The sequence below is a fragment of the Pleurodeles waltl genome, chromosome 10, assembly GCF_031143425.1.
Source record: "Pleurodeles waltl isolate 20211129_DDA chromosome 10, aPleWal1.hap1.20221129, whole genome shotgun sequence".
Lineage (NCBI taxonomy): Eukaryota > Metazoa > Chordata > Amphibia > Caudata > Salamandridae > Pleurodeles > Pleurodeles waltl.
The window spans coordinates 232,350,731-232,369,021 of NC_090449.1; the positions used below are offsets into that span (position 1 = coordinate 232,350,731).

Consider the following 18,291-nt stretch of genomic DNA (forward strand, 5'->3'; position numbering starts at 1 on the left):
AATCCGGTGCCTGACCCTATCCCCGAACTTTTGCGATGTTCCTCTTTGTCACAGCAAGACCCACTGTCATTCATATCCTGCTTGTCCTAGCAGCCACCGTCTTGTTCCAAATGTTCAGAATACATAGTTTTGCTGGTACACTGATATTCTCAACCCCACTGCCCTCAGGCATTCGATCACCACCACCCAGAAATGTAGAAATGGGATGTAGAGTATTCCAAATAAAGAGTGACTAATGTAGCTAAAGTTAAAATGTGTTACAGTCCGAAAATGAATTCTGCATGCTGTAAAAATGAGCTAGAGTTCAAAAGATCGAACAATTGGAGTAACTACCTTCAGCAAGATTCCACTATCAGGTTTTTTTGGGGAAAAAGAAACAAACAGAAATAAAGTGAAAGACAACAGGTAGGAAAAGACGTGGAAAAATGAAATATGTAGGTCATATGGAGTGGCAGGATTGCACTGTGCAAGGCCAATTAAGAAGCAGGAAGCTTTGAGGCTAATTGAGCAAAGAGTGAGGACCCATGCAGTGATGCTCAGGAGACAAAAGGTGACATTTGAGCAGCCAGAATTTAGCTCTGCTGGAAACTTATGTATGGAGCAGAAGGGTGTTTGGGAAACGTCACTACAATATTGTGGAACTGCACATAAAAGAACGGATAGGCTAAGATTTGTGAAAAACAAAAAGGAAGAAAGAAAATGTAGAGGGGTTCTTCAAACAGGCAGCTTCCAGGATGATACATGTGATACGGGAAGATGGTGGCTCGTGCGTCAGCTGTCACCAATACATTTGTGTCTACTTACCCATCTTACCATGTGGCTTCCACCCTGTTCTACGGAGAGGCCTGGCTGGGGATGCCTCTTGATCACTTACTGTTTGTTCTAGCTATGGAGCTACTTGAGGCCTGGATTTTGTACTGAGTTTTGGTACCATGCTTGTATGTTTCTTTCTAAAGATGGTGTTTGTTTAAGAGACTCTTGATTCACTCATCTAGTATGTGTATTACAGGCACAGTTTTCCTTGCCATGTAAATAAACCTCAGATGTTCAGAATGAACTGATTCTACCTTACCTAGAAAATATCCCTGTGTGGGTAGAACCAGTGTGACCTTCAAGGTTAATCCTTTGAGTGTATCCCACCACAATTGTCCTCATTACTTAGGGGGTCATTACGACCCTGGCGGTCTGAGACCGCCAGGGCTAAAGTGGCGTCCGTACCGCCAACAGGCTGGCGGTACGGAGACCCATATTTCGACCGCGGTGGTAGCGCCGCGGTCGCACCGCCGCGGCCGGCGGTTTTCCGCCGTTTTAGCCCCGGCAGTGATAATCCGCCAGGGCAGCGCTGCTGGGGATTATGACTTCCCTACCGCCAGCCTGTTTCTGGCGGTTTGCACTGCCAGGAAGAGGCTGGCGGTAAGGGGAGTCCTGGGGCCCCCTAACAGGGCCCCGTGCAGCTTTTCACTGTCTGCATAGCAGACAATGAAAAGCGCGACGGGTGCAACTGCACCCGTTGCACGGCCGCAACTGCACCCGTCGCATGGCCGCAACACTGCCGTCTCCATTAGGAGCCGGCTCCTATGTTGAGGCAGCATCCCCGCTGGGCTGGCGGGCGTAAACTAGGTTTGCGCCCGCCGGCCCAGAGGGGTGTTGTAATGGGTACCGCGGGAGTGCGGCCGCATGGCGGTTACAGCTTGGCGGGCGATGGAAGCTGCCCGCCAATGTTGTAATGACCCCCTTAGTCCTCTGGATATGAATGTGGATTTCACCAAACTACAGCTTCTGCTTTAAGACTCTGCTATCGAGTAGAAGAACATTCATATCAACATTTTGAAGCTAAATACCACTTCCCAACATTTGATCTTTCATATATTCACATTGGAATCATTCCCTGTTATCAGCGTTTTGTGTGTTTCCTACTAATCCAGCTTTCAACTTTGCTTGACTGTTCTTTGCAAGATGTACCCTGAAATATGGCTCTGATTACAACTTTCTCGTTTTTTGGTGCAGCTGCTTATTGATGAATAAGAAAAAAAAATGATGTTCACTCAACAGTATCCTGCCTAGGCATACTCATGACACCCCGCACCCTCCAAGTGTGTCTGCACTGGCCTTAACTTGTTTTGGAGTTTTTAGAAGCCATGACTTGCCCTACCACTAGGCACTAGGCAGGTGTTTCAATCAGACCTTAATAGTTTGAAAATAGTATTTTTAATAGTTGAAAATATCTTCAGTATTGTAAAAGCAAGTAGACGGATATACATGCATAATGTCTGAACGTAGTCTGCTGCCCAGTTCCTCTAAACCAGGTGAATGCTACAAGATCCCTATCTAGCGCCAGAATCAATACTGATCACACGTCTGAAAATGTTCATGTTTACATATTTACAATGTGGTGACCTGCTATCTCACTAAATCTATTTACTCTTTTGTGATTACACACCCTTCTTTCTCCCTGCTATCAGGTAAACTCATTTTTACCATCATTACCTTTGAAAATGTGGCATGGTCTTTTTAATGCAAATTCCAGTACAGCGTTCCTTGCATATTGTTCTTTGAAGTTGTGGACATATTTTGAAAATTAATTTTCAATGTATATTAACTTTATGTAGTAGCTAATAACACTGTATTTCACATTAGGAACTTCGGGCTTCCGAGAAGAGCTAGTTTACATCAGTACCGTGACTGGCTGTTCCAGTGGCACTTAGCCCAAAATGTTTCTGGTTGTCTACTCTCTGTGCTCTAAATGTACTACAAATAAATTTACCTTGTCTCTCTTTCTCTTACTAGATTTTTTTGTGAAAATTGTGTTTATATTCTGTAGTTCCCCAAATTATTCTGGAAAATAATCTACGCTGGCAAACGTTTCAGCTAATTCCCTACTCCTTATCTGCGATTGTGTAATTTATTTCAAAAACATATATTGGTGTATAATCTCTCTTTGTTTTAATTAAACAGATAAAAGCGTTAAATAAAGAAGGAGGTCATAAAATGTGGTGTTATGCCTAAACATGAGTTTTCTTACTTTCTAGGAGACAATATTCTGAAAACGAAAATGCAGGCTTTTGAAGAAATGAGGAAGAGACTTGAGGAACAGCATGCACAGCAACTTTCCCTCTTGATTGCGGAGCAGGAGAGGGAGCAGGAATCTTTGCATAGGGTAAGTGGATACCATCACTGAGCAGAGTTGCTGCTGCATTTATGGCATTTGCCAAAGGGGGTTGAAAATGTCATTGTGTTCGCAAGGATGGATGTCAGTAGTTTGCCTTTGGGCTATCCGAGATTTAAGGAGCTTTTTTATTCCAAAAAGGTGCTAGATAGTTCTTCGATACATATGAAGTACTTTGAGGACCCATTTGTCTTCAGAATATATTTGTATTGTTATTAGTAATAGTTGCTGTGTTTACCTCAACAGTTATCACACCACAACACGCTCAAGACTACTTCCCTTTTTTGGAGGATTAGTTATTAATATATATTCACTGACAAAAACAAAGTTTACAGGGATTTTATAGTTAGGAGTTAAGGTTCTGAATGTACACGCATAAAACCATACAAATTCAGCAGTTATTTCAAGTAACTGTAACTTCTGCCCTAAGGTAACTATAACTTGCTCCCCCGCCATGCACAGTTTTTTCATCAATTTTATTGCAAATGTTGCAGTGATGAGATCAGTGATGCCATAGAAGATGTCATCAATGATGCAATATGTGGGATAATTAGGTGTGCATATGGAGGGGGCGAGTTATAGTTACTTGAATTAACTCTAGAACAGCTGAATTTCTATGGTTGTGCATGTGTAAATTCAGAACCTAACTATAACGTCCCTGTAAGCTTTGTTTTTTTCCCAATTAATTTCTAAGGTTTTTTAAATGTTAATTCCTAACTATGCCTCTATAACCCTTTTTTCTGTGAGTTTCTATTTTTTTATTTTTTTATTATTTTTTAATGCAGCAGGGGAAGGGCCCCCTCCTTTCACTTTTTATGGGCCGGCTCAGGGGAGGTGGTGGTCCATGGTGCCGTATATCGCCCAGGAGGGTGAGCCACACAGCCTGCCTCCCCCTTAATTTTGATTTCTGGTCCCGGGGAGTTGGTGGTCCCTGGGGCCCTACCGGGCTAAGGAGAGGTGTCCGTGCAGCCTCCTTCCAGTTTTATTTGTGTTTTTGTTTTTTTAAACATCAAGCCCTCTGCAGGTGGTGGTTCCTGAGGCTATAAAGGGCCACAGGAAATCAAGCCAAGGGGAAGTGATGGTCCCCTGGGCTCTGAAGAGCCTTTGGAAGAGGGGTTCTGTGCAGCCCCCCTCCAATATGTAATAAAGCCCTGCCTTATTTATTTATTTTCTAACCCGCATGCGCCCACGGATTTGCTTATCCTCTGCAACTTTGCTCCAAAATTGGAAAACAATATATATTTTGACCTCTTGTGGAGTCCCAGGGGAACCCAGCACGAGGACTAGAGGGTTAGATTAGGGTATTTCTACCCTTTCCCGTTTTATTAATTTTTATGGGGTTTTTGGGAGGGTGGGGTGGGGGAGGGGGTCTCAACTGTGGTGGAGACCTAAAATGGTTGCCAGCTCTTCCTTGCTGGCAGCCAATCAAATCTCAGCGTGAGATCTCTGGGATCTGCAGAGGTTCTGCATTCCTAGATAAACAATTTTGTTTTTCTTTTAATTACTCTAAATTAAAACTACTGAACGGATTTTAATCAAATAACAAAAAAGGCTCTTTCTGGACCGAGAGTTACCTTTCTGCTGAAATTGTTGTTATTACGCCCTGTGGTTTGGGCTGTAGTCCTGTTTAAAAATCCCTATGGGTAATTGCATGGGGAAGAAGCGTTTTGGGTCCCCCCTTTTCTCTCGACACCCTGCTTGACAAATCTGAGTGTCGTACTAATTAAGAATATTTTTGTGAAGATTCATTAAACAACACCGAAGTTATTGGCAAAACTGAAAACGCTTTTCCTATGCATACTAGGTCCTAACTTCAACCTATAACTACCTTCAAACAACCGCCAGTAAGATATATATATATATATATATATATATATATATATATATATATATATATATATATATATATATATATATATATATATATATATATATATAGTGGCACTGCCTTCACAGGAAAAACCGCCAGTAAGAGATATATATATATATATATATATATATATATATATAGTGGCACTGCCTTCACAGGACTGCCAAATGCATCAAAATATAGTTACTGCTAGATGCTGAAACAGGGCCTAATTCGAGGTGACGTTTTGCTATGGGAAAATTTTATTTTTAGGCAATGCTTTCACTCTTCATCTGTCTTGTCCTTACACTTTTTGTTTCCAGTGGGCATTTTAAAGTGTGCGTGTAAAATATTTTACAGTTACAACAAGTAATATTTGAAGTTGTAATTGCCCTCCTAAGCATGAGGCCTTTACATAAATCAGTTACTTACCAAGTAAGCGCAGCCTTCGTTTAGATTCTCTAAAGGTGTCAGAAAGATGCCAATTCTATCAAATTATAATACAATTGGTTAATTGTATTATAATTTGATAGAATTTGCATATTTGTGCATTGTCTAAAATGTTCTTCTTAGTAAACTGGGGCCATCAAGGTCTTTCATCTGTATGTCTATCCCACTGAACAGATCAGTTAGTGTGCAAAGTTCTCTATCTTTTAGAAGTGCAAGTAAGAGTGCTCAACGGGGTATGGAATTTACTCATTGCAATTGAAAGAATTTTGGTTAAAGGGGGAATAAAATCAGTGTGACTAAGATGGGGTCATAAAAGCAAGATTTACTACACTTGAAAAACGCGATTCTGTGATGGCAGGTTATGGTTACAACTACAAGCCAGATTCACAAATCTGTTTCTCACCACCAGATAGAAGCAAATATACTGAGAAAACCAAAGGTTACAAGGACATTATAATTAGGTTGACATTTTACCGATCGACATTCAGCATTTATACTTACATTAAGAAAGTATAACTTGTGGCCTAAAGTTACTTTACAGCATGAGTTATAGTTTCTTTAGTAAAACATAAATGTAACTGTAATGTCCCTGTAATCTTTAACCTTTTCCTGTCATCTTGTTTTTCAGTGAATTTCTATCAGTTTAAAAAAAATGTTTTTAATGTAAAGTAACATATAATTACCATATGTTAATACAACCTCCTTCGGCCGTTTGCAGCGAGAGTTGGCCACAGGGCCTGACGGACCCCTTTGCATGCACCCAGCCCCACACTGTCCCCGGCCTTTGGCCGTTTGCAGCTGGGGTTTTGTGTGTGACTGGTTGTATTTTTTTTATTATTATTATTATTATTTTAGTCTGCTTTGCATCCAAGGATCCTTCACGATCTTACACAATGGGCCGTGATGTATCCACAGGGAAAAAAAAGACAGTTGTGTTTTGACTAGGAGGGGACAGTATGGTGGCACGATACCTTCTATGTTTTTCCCCTTTTTCTTCCCTCCCCCTGCTCAAAGGAGAAAGAAAATGACGGCTGCAACTTTTCTTTCAGGTTGCAGCCAGCCAATCAGGGCCTTCTTTTTGGCCAGGATTCACAGATCCCACACGAGATCCATGTTCATAAATATCTATACTTTATTTCCTTTAATTACTCTGAAACTATTGAACAAATTTAGCAAAATAATAAAAGGAGATCTTTCTGAAACAAGCTTCATCTATCTGGCAAATTTGTTTCAAATCTGTTTAGAAGTTTAGGCTGTAGTCATGTTCAAAAATTGGTAAATCCCCTTAGACATAACATGGGGGAGGGGGAATGTTTTGGAACCCCCGCTTTTTCTCACCTCCACTTGACGAGTGATCCCAAAGCCTTCCAGACAGCAGCTAAACGAATTAGCTCACAAGTTTTGAAAATGTTGTCCCTCTTGACATATTCTACGACAATAATGAAGACATTGATGCCATTTCACATGATAACATTCATAATGACACCCCGCACCCCCGCCTTTGTTTTTTTTAACCCCAGGGTCCCACCCCCTTGCCTCTGCTCGCATGATATGTCCTAGGAAGCCCACGCCCTGGACAGCTTCGCTGTCTGCACTGGTGTGGGCAGGGAAACTTGTTTATTCCCACCTGGTGGCAGCATTTTCATAACTCCCGGCAAGCGGAGAAAACACGGAGTCTGCTCCCAGCTGGCGGAAGCTTTGAAAATGCTCCCTGAATCCAGGAGCAAACTTGCATTCTGTTTCCCTGCTGGCACTGATGCAGTGAGAGAAACAGAACACATATTGCTCCCATCTGGAGGGAGTACTATTTATGCCCTGTTTCCCTGTCCCCATCAGTGCGGGCAGGGAGTAGATCAAAAGTCTGCTTCCAGCTGACAGGAGCATTTCTGATGGATACAACTACCTGTGGATTCCTCACTCATTGAATTTTCCCCATGCGCCAGCTTCCAACGGAAATTTTCTTCCTAGCGTCTGCACGTCGACGAGGATGTCACAATTGCCCACGCGACGCCGTCTGACATCATACAGGCAATAAGAGGTCCTCGCCGACGTCAGTTCCCTTTTTTCCGTGCCTTCAAACGACAGTTATTCTTCGAGGGAGCAACTGTTTCTACTCTGCGTAGTTACAGTTTCTTTTTTCTAGATGTCTCCGCGAAAATCTGGCTTTAAGCTCTGCAGGGAGTGCGGTGGCAAGATGTCTGTGACAGACACCACAAGCAATCCACATGTGGGTCTGAGCTCCGACCATGACGTGGAGAAATGTGATTCCTGTCAACGTATGAATCCAAAAGCGTTGAAGGAACGGGCTGCAAAGCTATTTTTGGCAAAGTCCAAAAAGAAGGAAATGCGGCATCGGCGCAGGTCATCATCGCCTAAGTCTCACCGGCGTCACTGTGACTCCCGGCGCCGTTGTGAATCTCGGCGCCGGTCGAGTAGAGAGCGTTCACGCTCGAGGACGCCTTCGGTTCGTCACCAAAAGACCTGGGAGGTTAGTCCCACCATCACTCCTCAGCCGCAGACGCCTCCCGCATCACTGACTTAACCTACGACTCCACCATCTGTTTTCGAGGTAACAACAGGAACAGGAGTTCTCACCTGCTTCAGAGATGCCAGGGCCGGCGCCGTTATCACCTCGAGCTCAGGCTCCGCAGTATACGGCTTTCCCGGCTCCAGGTGCCTATAGTTCCTCATTTCTAAATGCGATGTTTGCTATTTTTCAGCAGATGTCTCCAGGTGGTGGACCGGCTGGTCCTTCGGGGCCATTGGCCTTTAATATAGGTGCTCCGGCTCCTTGACGTCCGGCACCTTTCATGCCCTTCCTTCTTATGGGAGGTGCTGGTTCGGCGCTGGTTCCCTTGGCGTCGTCTTCACAACCTGCGACTCCGATGAGATCTGCTGTTCCGTCGCCAGAGAGTTCTTCACCTGTACATCCTTTGCCTCGGTCGGCGCCGAAGAAGACCGCGGCACCGATGGATCCGGCGTCTGATGGATCGGAGGATCGGCGTCAGGCATCGACGTCGGTGGACGCCCTGTCGACGCCAAGGATCGAAGCCAGACTTCATTCAAGTAGGCTAGCTCTTCGCCTCCTTGAAGAACAGGAATATCGAAAGCAGGCCTTGGAGGAGGGGGAGATTGAAGAATCTCTTGGAGATTTCCAGGGTTTGGATACAGCAAGTGGCTTAGACACTTCTCCAGAGTGGGACTTAACATCTCCTGGAGAATATACAGAGGAGGCTGCTTCTTTGCACTCTGTTATAAGGAAAGCAGCTGACTTTTTGGACCTTCCTCTTCCAGTGACTGAATCAAAACCTAACTTATTGACAGAGGTGTTACATCCTGCTTCAGCAGTTGCAGAGCCACTTCTGCCATTTAAGGAGGCTCTCCTGGATCCGATTCTAGAAATCTGGAAAAAGCCAGTTTCATCTACGGCTGTTAATAGGACAGTGGCGCGCAGGTATCGTGTGGCTCCTGCGGATCCGAGCTTTTTGTCGAGGCACCCGACTCCAGAAAGCCTGGTTGTACAAGCTTCATGTTCATCTCGTACTGCTCCAGGCTCTTTTCGGGGTGTGCCTTCGGACAGGGGCTTTAAAAAGATGGACCAGTCTTCCAAGAAAGCATTTTCATCTTGTAGTATGGCTCTTAAGTCCACCAATGCCACATGCATTTTGGGCAGGTACATCTACGCCCTTATGGAGGAGATCAAGTCATCTCATTCAGAAGTGCCTCAGGAGGTGTTGAACCTTGTTTCCGATGCTCAGGCTGCGGCAACTCAAGTAATCCAGTCAGGGCTGGACACAACTGATTCTGTGGCCAGAGCTATGGGCACTACTGTTGCTACAAGGCGACAGGCCTGGCATCGTTCTTCTGGGTTTTCATCCGATGTTCAGTCAACCCTGCTGGATCTTCCCTTTGATGGGGATAAACTTTTTGGATAAAAGGCGGACTCTGCCCTTGAGAGATTTAAAGAGAGTAGAGCCACAGCAAAATCGTTAGGCTTGCAAGCCTCCTCTTCTGCTTCTTCCAGGTTGTTCAGAAGATTTAGGGGGTTTGGTCGTGGCTCCTCCTCTTCCTTTCGGGGCAGATTTCAGCAGCAGTCCGCCACTGCCCTCCCATATAGATCATACAGGGGGAGGGGTAGGCTCTGAACCAGAGGAGCCACCCAGCAGCCTCTGGAGGGGTGCAGCATGGAAAGCAGCCTTAGTCATCCATCCATTCCTTTGCATACCACTCCTGTAGGGGGGAGGTTAATGAACTTTCTCCACATTTGGGAGGCAATAACATCGGACTCCTGGGTCACCAGCATTGTGGGGAAAGGCTATGCCCTTCCCTTTCGGGAGTTTCCACCCCCCATTCCGCCCGTCCTTCCTTCTGTTCAGAAGAACATCTCCTGTTACTAGAACAGTAAGTTCTAGTCCTCCTTTCAAAGCGTGCAGTAGAGTTGGTTTCAGAGCAGGAAAGGGGTCAGGGTTGTTATTCAAGACACTTCCTGATCCCCAAGAAGGATGGTCGGTTGAGACCAATCCTGGACCTGAGGATTTTGAATTGGTTCCTCAAACAGGAAAAGTTCAAGATGTTGACCCTAGCTCAGGTGCTTTTGGAGTTGAACGAAGGAGATTGGATGGTGTCTGTCGACTTGCAGGATGTGTACTTTCATATCCCGATACTCAAGTCGCACAGGAAGTATCTCCGGTTTGTGGTGGGATCGCAGCACTATCAGTTTGCGGTCCTTCTGTTTGGTCTTACTTCAGCACCTCGAGTCTTCACGAAGGTGATGGCGGTGGTTGCAGCAGAGCTCCGAAGGAAGGGGATAGCCGTATTTCCTTACCTAGACGATTGGTTGATCAAAGCCAAGTCTCTGGAGCTCGTGCTGCGTCACCTGCAGTCGACAACCCAGTTGTTGTTCGATCTGGGCTTTTCAGTGAACGTGCCCAAATCTCACTTGGAGCGCCCTCAGCGCCTCCTGTTCACAGGGGCAGTACTGGACACAACATTGAATTGTGCCTTCCCCTCCGCCTCAGCGGATTCAGGGCATTCAGGCGTTGGTTCCAATGTTTCAAAGTGGAGCGGTCATTTCAGTCCTCAAGGTCCTTCGTCTGCTCGGTCTGTTCGCTTCTTGCATTCTGTTGGTCACTCATGCTCGCTGGCACATGAGGGGTCTTCAGTGGTGCCTCCGAAAGCAGTGGTCTCAGCACAAAGGAGATCTTGAGGGATCGGTAAAGATTTCCAGGGACGCTGCAGTGGATCTTCGATGGTGGGCTGCGGACGGCAACCTTTCTCAAGGAAGGCCGTTCTCGCTGCCTCCTCCAGTGGCTACAGGGATAACGGATGCTTCCACTCAAGGGTGGGGAAGCTCATCTGGGGGACCTGGAGGTCAAAGGTCATTGGTCTCTAGTGGAACAGATGTTTCACATAAATCTGTTGGAATTGCGGGCGATACGTCTGGCTCTCAAGGCCTTCCTCCCTTCCCTTCCCTTCGCGGTCAGTCAGTTCAAATCCTGACGGACAACACTACCGCGATGTGGTACATCAACAAGCAGGGGGGAGTAGGGTCGTACCTTCTCTGCAGAGAAGCTCTGCGGCTATGGTTCTGGGCAAGGGACCATCGGACCGGAGTCTTGAGCGTGCGTGCGGACAGTCTGTCGGCACTTCTCGTCCGATCACGAGTGGCGTCTTCATCCAGATCTAGTCCTGCACATCTTCAGGATGTGGGGATTCCCTTGGGTACATCTTTTTGCCACTCGGGAGAACACGCACTGCCCGTTGTTCTGCAGCCTCCAGTATCCGGTGCAAGGAATGTTAGGGGATGCATTTCAGATGTCCTGGTGCGACCAGTTGCTTTACGCGTTTCCCCCGATACCTTTGATCCCTCGGGTTCTGAGGAAAATTTGCCAAGACCCCGCTCAAGTCATCTTAATAGCCCCGGATTGGCCAAGGAGGGTATGGTATTCAGATCTTCTCCAACTCTCTGTGTGCCCCCTGCTCCGTCTCCCTCACAGGGCAGACCTCCTCTCGCAATCGCAGGGGCAGGTTTTTACACCCCCACCTCCAGAGCCTGCACCTTCATGCCTGGAGATTGAACGGGGTAACCTGAGTTCCTTTTCTCTCCCACCTGACGTAGTGGATGTTATTTTATCGGCCAGGTGACACTCCACTAAATCTACCTACGCTAGCAGGTGGGCTAAATTTGTGAATTGGTGTGGAGAGAAGCAAATTGATCCCTTACGTGCCCACTTATCGGATATCTTGTCTTTTGCATTGTCCCTGGCACAGAGGGGTTGTGCAGTTGCGACAGTTAAGGGCTACTCGTCGGCTGTGTCAGCCTTTCTGTGTCTGCCTGACCAGCCTTCTTTATTTAAATCTCCTTTAGTATTGAGGTTTTTAAAAGGCCTCACTAACAGATATCCTCCCAATCCTTTCATTATGCCTCAGTGGGATTTGAATCTAGTTTTAACGTTTCTTATGGGCTCACCGTTTGAGCCGATGCATTCTTGCCCCTTGAGGCTGTTGGTTCTAAATACTGTTTTCCTTGTTGCTATTACTTCAGCTAGAAGAGTGAGTGAGCTACAGGCTCTTTCTGTTAAGCCCCCGTATACATCCTTCTATGGGGATAAGGTGGTGATGAAAACCAACGCTGCTTTCTTGCCGAAGGTTGTTTCACCCTCCATATGGGTCAGTCTATTACTCTCCTCTTTTTATCCTCCACCTCACCCTTCGAAAGAGGAAGAAAGACTGCATTGTTTGGACCCGAGAAGAGCACTGAGCTTCTTCGTCGACAGAACGAAGGAGTTTAGATTGGAAGATCAACTCTTCATCGGGTACGTGGGAAAGAGGAGAGGAAGGGCAGTCCACAAGAGAACACTCTCCAGGTGGGTCATTCTTTGCATTAAGCTGTGTTACTCTCTGGCAAAGAAAGAACCCCTGATGGAATAAGAGCTCATTCCACTAGAGCTAAGTCGGCCTCTTCAGCCTTGGCTAGGGGTGTTCCTGTTGTTGACATCTGCAAGGCCGCAACTTGGTCATCCCTCCACACTTTTGCAAAGCATTATTGCTTGGGTTCGGAGGTTAGGATGGATGACCATTTTGCACGGTCTGTGCTGCAGGATTTCTTGGTTTGACCATTCAGGCACCCTCCACCGAGTTTGGGACTCTATTCAATGAGTGAGGAATCCACAGGTAGTTGTATCCATCAATGGAACGATTTAGTTACCTACGGTAACGCCTTTTCTGGTGGATACACTAGCTACCTGTGGATTCCTCACGGTCCCACCCGCCTCCACGTTGCCTGTCTGGTCTTACCAAGTTATCCTTGGGTGAGCTCCTGTTGGTAGTATGTTGTTTTTATATGTATAGGTGTGTGTGTATATGTATGTATGGATATATATATATATATATATATATATATATATATATATATATGTTCGATGGCATATGTTGCTGCAGATACACATGTTGAGCACAGTCCGCTGCCTGGTGTTGGGCTCGGAGTATTACAAGTTGTTTTTCTTCGAAGAAGTCTTTTTTGGTCACGGGACCGAAGGACTCCTCCCTCTTCGGCTCCATTGCGCATGGGCGTCGACTCCATCTTAGATTGTTTTTTTCCGCTGTCTGGTTCGGACGTGTTCCTTTTCGCTCCGTGTTTCGGTTCGGAAAGTTAGTCAGAATCTCGGAAGAAAGCGTCGGTATTGTTCCGTTCGGTATCGGGATAGTTAGGTACATCGACACCGATCATCGGAAGACTTTGGGGTAGCTTCGATCCCCCATCGGGGCCTGGTCGGCCCGACCGCGTGTGACGCCGAAGCCGATGGAACGGACCCCGTTCCGTTTCTGCCCAAAATGTCACAGTAAGTATCCTTATACAGATCAGCACTTGGTCTGTAACTTGTGCTTGTCCCCCGAGCACAAGGAGGATACCTGTGAGGCCTGTCGAGCCTTCCGGTCCAGAAAAACACTCCGGGACCGAAGAGCCAGGCGTCTACAAATGGCGTCCACGCCGACAAAACAACGTTTCGACGACGAAGAGGAAACATTCTCGGTTCCGGACTCAGAATCCGGAGACTCCGACGTCGAACAACAACAACAAACAGTGAGTAAGACGACGAAAATAAAGACCATCGAAAAAACAAAAGCCCAGGGGACGCCACTGCCAACAGGCCATGGCTCGACCCATAAAACCGGCGACCCGTCGAAGGCGCCGAAAAAGGGCACGCCCATAGCGAAGACACCTGACTCCGGTCGAGGGACCGCCATGGAGCAACCTCAGAGCCGAGATAGCGGCTCCGAGAAGCAAAAACAAGATGCCGGCACCGAAAAACATCGGCACCGAGACACACTGCCGAAAGCCACAAAAATTCAGTCGGTACCGAAGCCGAAAAAAGATTCTCTCTCGGCGCCGAAAAGTTCCACACCTCCTTCCTACACAGAGGAACAAGGAATAAGTGGCCAGATGCACAGATTTGGACAAGAGCTCCAAAGTGTAGAATCCGACTACACACAAAAGAGACTGTACATCCAACAAGACACAGGGAAGATATCAACCCTTCCCCCAATAATGAGAAAAAGAAGGATCGGATTTCTCAAGGATGACGCACAACCACAAGCCAAAGTGGTTAAAAAAGTCACGCCTCCGCCCTCTCCACCACAACAGGCATCGCCGGCACAAACTCCGCCACAAATGCACTCACCAGCGCAAACTACTATAAGTCAAGATAATCAGGATCAAGACGCTTGGGACTTATACGACACCCCAGTGCCAGACAATGATCCCGATTCATACCCCACAAAGCCGTCACCGCCAGAGGACAGTACCTCATACTCGCAACTGGTGGCTAGGGCAGCAGAATTCCACAATGTCCAACTGCATTCCGATCCTATAGAGGATGATTTTTTATTTAACACCCTCTCGGCTACACATAGCCAATATCAATGTCTCCCAATGCTACCAGGGATGTTACGGCACGCAAAACAAATTTTTGAAGAGCCCGTAAAATCAAGAGCCATCACCCCAAAGGTGGATAAGAAATATAAACCACCACCCACAGACCCAGTGTTTATTACTTCGCAGTTACTACCTGACTCCGTAGTAGTAGGGGCAGCTCGCAAAAGAGCAAATTCCCATACATCTGGCGACGCCCCACCTCCGGACAAAGAAAGCCGAAAATTTGATGCGGCAGGAAAAAGAGTCGCATCACAGGCAGCCAACCAATGGCGCATCGCAAATTCTCAAGCGCTGCTAGCCCGATATGACCGCGCACACTGGGATGAGATGCAACTTCTCATAGACCATCTTCCCCAGGAATACCAAAAAAAGGGCGCAGCAAATAGTTGAAGAGGGACAAACGATCTCGAACAATCAAATCCGCTCTTCAATGGACGCAGCCGATACTGCAGCAAGAACAGTCAACACTGCTGTCACCATAAGGAGACACGCATGGCTCCGCACTTCAGGGTTCAAACCTGAAATCCAGCAGGCTGTCCTTAATATGCCCTTCAACTAAAAACAACTTTTTGGCCTTGAAGTGGACACAGCCATTGAAAAACTTAAAAAGGACACAGACACGGCCAAAGCCATGGGCGCACTCTACTCCTCGCAGAGCAGAGGCTCTTTTAGAAAAACTCCATTTAGAGGGGGGTTTCGTGGCCAACCCACAGACACCACCAGCCAACAAACAAGAACCACACCCTATCAGGGTTCATTCCAAAGGGGAGGTTTCAGGGGATATAGAGGGGGTCAATTCCCAAGGAGTAGGGGAAAATTCCAAACTCCAAAAACACCTCCACCTAAACAGTGACTTTCAAGTCACACAACCCCTTCACTCAACTCCAGTGGGGGGACGACTAAGCCAATTCTACCAATCTTGGCAGCAGATTACAACAGACAATTGGGTACTAGCAATAATCCAACATGGCTATTGCATAGAATTCCACAAATTCCCACCGAACATCCCTCCAAAAACACGCAAAATGTCACTACAACATTTAGAACTTTTAGGACTAGAAGTTCAAGCACTACTGCAAAAGGATGCAATAGAATTAGTACCAGTACAACAAAAAAACACAGGAGTTTACTCCCTGTACTTTCTAATTCCAAAAAAAGAAAAAACATTAAGACCAATATTAGATCTCAGGACACTAAATACCTACATCATATCGGACCACTTTCACATGGTCACACTACAAGACATCATTCCACTGCTCAAACAGCAAGATTACATGACCACATTAGACCTAAAAGATGCGTACTTTCATATACCGATACATCCTTCTCACAGAAAGTACCTAAGGTTCGTATTCAAAGGAATACATTACCAATTCAAGGTGTTGCCATTCGGAATAACAACTGCACCAAGAGTATTCACAAAATGTCTAGCAGTAGTAGCAGCACATATCAGGAGACAACAAATACATGTGTTTCCTTACCTAGACGATTGGCTAATCAAGACCAACACAGTAAGAAAGTGCACAAACAACACCACATATGTCATACAAACCCTTCACAAACTGGGTTTCTCCATCAACTATACAAAGTCACACCTCGAACCGTGTCAGACACAACAATATCTAGGGGCAACCATCAACACATCAAAAGGAATTGCCACTCCAAGTCCACAAAGAGTTCAAGCATTCCACAAGGTAATAAGTGCTATGTTTCCAAACCAAAAGATACAAGCAAAATTTGTGCTAAAACTTCTAGGCATGATGTCATCATGCATAGCCATTGTCCCAAACGCAAGACTACACATGCGACCCTTACAACAGTGCCTAGCATCACAATGGTCACAAGCACAGGGTCAACTTCTAGATCTGGTGTTGGTAGACCGCCAAACATACCTCTCGCTTCTATGGTGGAACAGCAACAATTTAAACAAAGGGCGGACATTTCAGGACCCAGTGCCTCAATACGTTATAACAACAGATGCTTCCATGACAGGGTGGGGAGCACACCTCAATCACCACAGCATTCAAGGACAATGGGACGTACACCAAACAAAATTTCATATAAATTACCTAGAACTGTTAGCAGTATTTCTAGCGTTAAAAGCCTTTCAACCCATAATAACACACAAATACATTCTTGTCAAAACAGACAACATGACAACAATGTATTATTTAAACAAACAAGGAGGAACACACTCAACACAATTGTGTCTCCTAACACAAAAAATATGGCAGTGGGCGATTCACAACCACATTCGCCTAATAGCACAATTTATTCCAGGGATCCAAAACCAACTAGCAGACAACCTTTCGCGAGATCACCAACAAGTCCACGAATGGGAAATTCACCCCCAAGTTCTGAACAATTACTTTCAAATTTGGGGAACACCCCAGATAGATTTGTTCGCAACAAAAGAAAACGCAAAATGCCAAAACTTCGCATCCAGGTACCCACACCGCGAATCACAAGGCAATGCTCTATGGATGAGTTGGTCAGGGATATTTGCATACGCTTTTCCCCCTCTCCCTCTCCTTCCATATCTAGTAAACAAATTGAGTCAAAACGAACTCAAACTCATACTGATAGCACCCACATGGGCAAGACAACCTTGGTATACAACTCTACTAGACCTTTCACTAGTACCGCATGTCAAACTACCCAACAGACCAGATCTGTTAACACAACACAAACAACAGATCAGGCATCCAAACCCAGCATCATTGAATCTAGCAATTTGGCTCCTGAAATCCTAGAATTCGGACACTTAGACCTCACACAAGAATGTATGGAGGTCATAAAACAAGCTAGAAAAGCTTCCACTAGACACTGCTATGCATCTAAGTGGAAAAGATTTGTTTGCTACTGCCATACCAATCAAATCCAACCATTGCATGCCTCTACAAAGGACATAGTGGGATACTTACTACATTTGCAAAAAGCAACCCTCGCTTTTTCATCTATAAAAATACACCTCGCAGCAATATCTGCTTACCTACAAACTACTCATTCATCGTCTCTATTTAGAATACCAGTTATTAAAGCATTATGGAAGGGCTAAAAAGAATTATACCACCAAGAACACCACCAGTTCCTTCATGGAACCTTAACATCGTCTTAACAAGACTCATGGGTCCACCTTTTGAACCCATGCATTCCTGTGAAATGCAATATTTAACGTGGAAAGTCGCATTTCTCATTGCAATCACATCCCTCAGAAGAGTAAGTGAAATACAGGCATTTACCATACAAGAACCATTTATTCAAATACACAAAAATAAAATAGTTCTAAGAACAAATCCAAAATTTCTACAAAAAGTAATCTCACCATTCCATTTAAATCAAACAGTAGAATTACCAGTGTTCTTCCCACAGCCAGATTCCGTGGCTGAAAGGGCACTACATACATTAGACATCAAAAGAGCACTAATGTACTACATTGACAGAACAAAGTTAATCAGGAAAACAAAACAACTGTTCATAGCTTTTCAAAAACCACACATAGGAAATCCAATCTCTAAACAAGGCATTGCTAGATGGATAGTCAGATGTATTCAAACATGCTATCTTAAAGCCAAGAGAGAATTGCCTATTACACCAAAGGCACACTCAACCAGAAAGAAAGGTGCTACAATGGCCTTTCTAGGAAACATTCCTATGAGCGAAATATGTAAGGCTGCAACCTGGTCTACGCCTCATACATTTACTAAACACTACTGTGTAGATGTACTAAATGCACAACAAGCTACAGTGGGCCAAGCTGTACTAAGAACATTATTCCAAACTACTTCAACTCCTACAGGCTAAACCACCGCTTTTAGGGGAGGTAACTGCTTTATAGTCTATGCTCAACATGTGTATCTGCAGCAACATATGCCATCGAACTGAAAATGT

The 18,291-nt window shown here is 45.4% G+C and overlaps 1 protein-coding gene across 6 annotated transcripts in view; it reads left to right on the forward strand.

Annotated features, from left to right (window-relative positions):
* The window catches only part of CCP110 (centriolar coiled-coil protein 110), a 425,941-nt gene that overhangs the window by 199,055 nt on the left and 208,595 nt on the right, over positions 1 to 18,291 (forward strand). For all 6 annotated transcript variants that reach the window (XM_069210241.1, XM_069210243.1, XM_069210242.1 and 3 more), the window contains one exon: positions 3,030 to 3,157. In XM_069210241.1, the coding sequence (XP_069066342.1) occupies positions 3,030 to 3,157 (128 nt within the window). The remainder of the gene's footprint in view (positions 1 to 3,029; positions 3,158 to 18,291) is intronic.